The sequence below is a fragment of the Phaethon lepturus genome, unplaced genomic scaffold (assembly GCF_000687285.1).
Source record: "Phaethon lepturus isolate BGI_N335 unplaced genomic scaffold, ASM68728v1 scaffold16597, whole genome shotgun sequence".
NCBI classification, from domain to species: Eukaryota; Metazoa; Chordata; class Aves; order Phaethontiformes; family Phaethontidae; genus Phaethon; species Phaethon lepturus.
In genome coordinates, this window is record NW_010549948.1 from 50,759 (window position 1) to 57,249 (window position 6,491).

The window sequence follows — 6,491 nt, forward strand, 5'->3', positions numbered from 1 at the left end:
TATTTCTTGCTTAGTAAGGCACAGCAATGCCATTTTTATACTGATGGCAAGGGCCTTTATTTTACTACGTAGTTTTTCCATTTCAAGGGGGGAAATTTCATTTATAAAGTTCATTTCCTTGGAGTCATACAGTATTTGGGAAGTTCTCATGAACGAAGGATGCTAAATTATTTTTATTTACCAGAGAACTACATGATGGTGGCAGGAAGACTTTTTTCTTTTAAAAATCAACCGTACACTAAACTGGAAGATGCCAGCAAGTGCAGAATGAAAACAGAAGGGAAAGAAGCCTAGATGTTAACAATTAAAATCATACTTCCCAGTACTGCCCATTAACTAGGGTACCATTTGAAACTAGCACTGGGGGGTGGAGAGCTTTAGCACAATTCCACCAGGGTAGGGTTTAGGATACCAGATCAATGTTACAGCCACATAAACTATAGTCTTATGAACCACAATCAGGAGAGTACTATGGCATGAGGCCTCAGAAAAACATTTATCTTGTAACACCCAGCCCAGCGGGAAACTACATGGGGTCACAGGCAGTAATGCCACAGTTTGCACTGACCCCCCTGCAGCTAAGAGTCAATGTCAACTGCTCAAGAGCCAGAGTTACCTCAGAGGAAAGCACAGTGGAGTTACAGCTGAACAAGTGATGGAAGGACTTCTCCAACCCTCAAAGGCTGGATGTGTTTACATCTTTGTCTGTGCACAAGGGAGTACCGCTGCTCTTCCTACATTAGTTTAATACTGTACTGGAAGTAACGAATCCAGCAGTATGCTAACTTCATTTTAGGGTTGTGACAGGAACATGAGACAGATGGAGGAAACTGCCCTTTCCCTTTCTTGTTCCAAGTAGAGGAAGGCTGAATAGGAAGTCCCTAAACAGTCTGCTATTCTCACCTTTTTACAAGCCTTTTCATTGTATGAGGGATGACCTACTCCAGAAACCTCCTATCTGTTATGGCTTAGTTTCTTTACAAATACTTCAAGACTTCTATCAGTCTTCACGCACCCTGCCCTGACCAGATTTGAGGCTACAAACATGTGGAAGCAGACACTCGAACCCTATATATGCTCCATTCAGAGCATATGGGAGATTCACCACCTCATATTTTCCAGTCAAACACCTTTGCTGCAGGCTTACCCTATGCTTCTACAGCTCATTTACTTACTTCAGCATACCATCACCCCCGCTACGCTCATTCAAGAAAACTGCACACCAGGAAACAAACAGTACACACAGCTAAATGAAAGCAATGGGAAAGGAAGAAAAGGCAAAGTAATGACTACTGGGCTAGCGAGCAGGCTGACTGACTGTGCTATTGGACCTAATAGTTGTATCCAGCTTTCTGGTATGCCATCTCCCAGTTTTAGATTTGAAAGGCTAATGGACTTCCTTATGCAATTTGAGCAGACATTGCACTGTCAAACACAGCAAGTGCAAGGTGTTGAAGCTATCTCAACTTCTACTGTATTATTATTACGGATCTGAAACACAAAATTCCCATTTGTACTGATTCCTATTTCCTAGGTTTTATTAAAAACAAACCAACCCACAAAACAAAAAACCCAACACAGTGTTCACCTACCCAGATGATCAGAGAGCCCGTAACTGCTGGACTAAGTGGATGATTATGGTCACAAATAGCTCAGCTTTTTCTGAGTTTGAGTCAGCATTTTGTTTCCACTTTGAGACTCATTAGACTTGGGCACACAAAGGAGGACTTTCAAAAATCCTATACTTGGTTAAGTGCCAAATGGCAAGTGATACAGAGCTGTAGGTGATGAAGGACAGACAGACAACTGCTGTTAGTGCTTACAGGGCAGCAGCTGACTGATGCATTCTTTCTTCTCCTCCAAACTAAGGCATGACTCCGCGATTTGCCTCCTGTCCTCCTCCAGTGGAGTAGGAGGGTACCCACCTCACAGTCACAGCTCTGCTCTTCCCTTAAGGCTTTGCCACGTAACACCCTAACTGTGAGAACTAAAGACAGGAGAACTGAAGATTCTGCTTCATTTTGATCTCCACTTGCACCGTGGAGTAAGAGAAAGTGTAGTCTCTGGAAGACACACTCTGGAAAAGACTGCTCTTAAAACTCTCATTTCTCAGCACTGTAGACCAACCAACGCTGTGAGCAAGAAAAAACACAATTCTTTTCCTGTCCGTTAATGTGAACGGAACAGGAATGAAAGTCAAACTCACTTCATCTCTAGCTGAGTTTGCATCTTCCACCTGTGTATTTTCTAGTTTTAAATGATCCAAGAAGTTAAGTTATTCCATGTTTCTAAAGATACCGAACAGCTAAAAATCCCAAGCCCAAACAAAAAGCAGACATGAAAATGCTACAAAGGATACAAGGCTTATGTTTACCTCTTCATCCTAACATCAGCCCTGTGGTAACCTAAACAATACCTCCTTCCAATAATAGCATTTATTTAGACAATTCCTTTGGCAGTTGTTCCCCACCCTGAACTAAAGGTAGCCGTGTTAATATTTCTACATCAGTCTCTTCAGACCCTTACCTCAGACTACAGGTATCATTTATAACACATTCAAGGCCTGGATTTTCTGGCCTCCCCATTAGGAGATGTTTTCCTGAGACGTGTCCCTAGGTCATGCCAACAGCCGAGCACATCAACACATTCACTTTTTTTTTAGTTTTTTAGTTTTACAGAACGTCTCCATGTTAAAAAAGAATACAAGTAACTCTACAGCCAAAACTGCTCCGTGGCAAGTGGCGTAACAGATGCAATGAAAGAAAAAACAAGCTCCTTCCTTAACCAACCAACCCACCCACCCTTCTTCCAACTCATACTGCTATGTGCCCCAAGAACTGGGTTTGTTGACCAGTTATTAAAACTGTGGCAGTAACTAGTTCTTAATAAAGTAAGAGGTCTCAAAACACTCTTCCTGAGTACTCTTTTTTGGTTTTGTTACCTCTTGTTTGAATTCAACAGTCTCACTACCATCTTCTTCTTTTGTTTTCACCAAGGACATCTTGACCCAAGTCCGAAAGCCTCCAGAAAACTTCCAGCTGGAGTATGAACTTTCACAGTCCTTCATGAATTCTGCTTTTTCTGGACTAAAGAAGAAAGACCATTATTTTACTGACCAAAGTCAGAGCAGTATCTGAGCACTATAGGCAGGAGAATGTCAGACCTACAGGCACTTCAAAATGTATTCACAATTCCTTTTATGTTTCAGCTGCTAAAATTCGGCGTATCTAAAACATTTTGAGGAGTCATGTTTTGATTAACGGTAGCACTTGCACTCATGTGTTCTTACCTGCAGAAGACTTACCTGGTGCCCCACCACCACAGAATTCTGCCTGCCCCTAGGGATTGTTCTGCCTTACAGCAGAACTTTGTTCTGCTCATCTATCACCTCTGAGACAGAAAGGAGCAAAGCCAGGACCCCAGGAAACAACTCACCACAATGCTAGGAAGCAAGAGATGGAAGGAACAGCCTAGAGGCAGGACAGGCTGCTTCACCCCATTTCTGGGATGCAAATAAACTGTCTGCAATGCAGACACACTTAAAATGCTTTGAAATGTACATCCAGTGCATTCCTATCATTTTGGATCCACTATACCTTTGGTGGAAGGCTCCCACCTGCAATAACATGGCTGTTTCCCCCAATATGCGCTTACAGATATTTGTAGCCCCGGAACAGCAGGATTGCTTTGTGTCTTTTTTTTTTACTACTGTGACCATAAGCCATTTTAAGGCTTCCAAAACCCCTCATGCTGCAAGTGGTAAAGAGGCAGCTCTAAGGTGTATCTGGTCTCCATCCTTTCTCCACCACCTGCACAGGACGCAGTGAATTAACCATGCTATTTACTTGGAGCTCCTCAGTACTCAGTGATTTTAGCCACTTTAATGTCATCTCTATGATAAGCCTGGCCCTGCAGCTGCTTTTTCAATAAAGTTTAATTTGAAACAAAGGGGTAAACCACTGTGGTGAGTCATGAGTCATTAAAGCACAGAGTGCTGATTTTTACTGAAAGATAGATTTCAGGTTGCAGAGGTATGTCAGGGTATGCTGGCCCTTGAGACAAGGGAAAGGGTTTTGACTCAGCTTAAATCCATTTTCCAAGGTGAAGGGAAAGAAGTATATTTTGCTTGTACGGCAGAAGGTGCACATGACTAGGTCTGCTGGCGTATTACAGTATTTTGGTCTTTCAGGAGAAAGATGCAAAGAAGTAAAGAAGCAGCAGCAAAACCCTGAGAACAGGCCAATCAGGAGGATTTGTCCCATACCAGCACTGACTGGATTTGCACCTCTCCAGTCTTTTCCCGTAGTTTTCAGAATCAGGGCTCCTTTTCTTCCTACAAACCAAGATGCCTTGTCTACAAGGCACCAAAAGCAAGCACTGATAAAAAAGAATATCATACTGACGGCTACTCTGTACTACACTGCCTGCTTAGGCTTAATAGATGAATATGCATACATTCATAGGAAGGCAAAACCTAGAAAAGCCATTTCTCCCAAGTCAGGGCTTCAAACACAGAACTCCATTGTGCATACAAACACTGTTTCTGGAAAGAAAATCTAACACACTTTCCTACCCATCAAGACAGATGATATTCCAAGAGTGTTTTAGCAAGCTAGGAATGGCTGGACTAGAGGACTTTTAAAGGTTCCTTCCAACCCAAACTATTCTATGATTCTATGAATATCTATTTGTAACATTAGGTGCTTGTGCAGTGATCCCAACAGGATGGCAGCGCACCTCTCTAACCCTGACAAGGAAGACGTGGGCAAAGCAGAAGAACAAAGCCCATCGCCTGACTGCTCTTCACCGTACAAACCAATGACATAGGGAGACCTAATGCAACAATGATTTCTTCCCCCTTTGGTATGTGGATACAACAGCAGCTGATGGGACACTATGGAAAAGTGCAGTGCTTTGCCACTTAGTGGAACATACATAATTAGCACTCTGGCAGCCAGTCATATGCCTAATGCCTGGCTAAATACAGCATCCTAGAAAAGCTTTCCAAACCAACATGGAAAATTGAGGCAGGAAGTTATGACACAGAGCTGAACGTTACAGCCACAACTTACATGGTAAGCAGACAGCGGTAGTATACTTCGCCTTCGACAGTAATTGTAGGCTTGAAAAAGAAAGATTAATAATATCTTAGGAGAAGCTGCGGAGAAGTGATCTGAGAAGCCATCTCCTTGCATGTGTCCATAATCCAGACCACTGCCACACAGTCAGGAGAAAAAAAAAAAGGGGGGGGGGGGAGGGGGGGGGGGAGCGGGGGGGGGGGGAGAAAGAAGGAGGGGGGGGGGGGGGAAGTGGGATGGGACGCGGGGGAGTAGAGCAGAGAGGCACAAGCTTTGCACAAATGATAGCAGAGGGCAAATAATGCAGCTTAAAAACCACACACGGCTATGTGAACATAAGACAGGCGAGGGATTTTAAGCTGAAGAACAATTCTCCAGGCAGTTTCTTTTAATTCCCTCTTCAGCCCAAAGACAGACAACCTCCAAAGGCTGCACTTTTTTTTTGTTGTTCCGTAAGTTCTTCTACCTATTACACTGTCCTTTAGATGTATGGTAAGATTCCCAGGATACTCTGCACCAGGCTCTCTCAGAATATTAATGGTACCCCAAGACCATGCAAAAAATCCTACATCACAGCAGAGAAAGAGAAGTGCATGAGGCCACTGTGTCACTCGGGTGAGCTACAAAGCCTTGGTCTCCTCTCAGCCAATGCTCTCTGGTAACCATTGACTACTAACCAAACTAACTAACCAAACTACTAACAGGGAGCCCGTTACCCTAACACAGACTGATCAATGTCAGATCACGAGAGATTGTATTCACTCCAACTGTGGGAGTTGCTAACCTAATTCTGGACTGGGCTTTAGCTCTGCCGTGGATACTTCTAACACCAATCTCTATGGACCAACGCACAAGAGCCAGAGGTGCTTGGGATGTCCCACCAGCAGATTCCAACACAACAGCCAGAGCCAAAACCACAGATGAGTCAAACCCAATTTGTGTTTTTTGCTTTTGCTTTTCCCTAGACTGCGAAACTCTCAGCCAGCCATGGGACCTAATGAAGGGTCAGACGGTGTGGTACCAAACATCTCGAAACTTCTGTGTTATATTTTATTTCTCTGCACACAGCAATTCAGACCACAGACATGAACATGGAGCTCTGTTCAGACCCTTAAATAATCTCTGACCTGTTCAGGCTGGTACTCATCATCTCACATGACCTTATGTTATTTTACATGCTACACTAACAATAGTTTGTCAGTAATATATTCAGAGGATTTTCTTCTTAAACCCCTGTATTATACTAATGACAGTTCAGGAAAGGAGCTTGTATTTTTAGCGACACTTTTTTGGTAATTTGCAAGGGTTTCATTATTTCCATCCCTCCAATTAATGCAGACAGCAGCTGCCACTGCCTTAAAAAAAAAAGAAAAAAAGAAAAAAGCCAGTGGCAGTATCCCTCCAACGCCCAGG

General features: G+C 43.2%; 1 protein-coding gene across 1 annotated transcript in view; it reads right to left on the minus strand.

Moving 5' to 3' along the window:
- TMEM206 (transmembrane protein 206) overlaps nucleotides 1-6,491 on the minus strand; it is a 17,272-nt gene that overhangs the window by 2,539 nt on the left and 8,242 nt on the right. Inside the window, exon 5 of the mRNA XM_010290414.1 lies at nucleotides 2,942-3,086. Coding sequence (XP_010288716.1) covers nucleotides 2,942-3,086 — 145 coding nt within the window. The remainder of the gene's footprint in view (nucleotides 1-2,941; nucleotides 3,087-6,491) is intronic.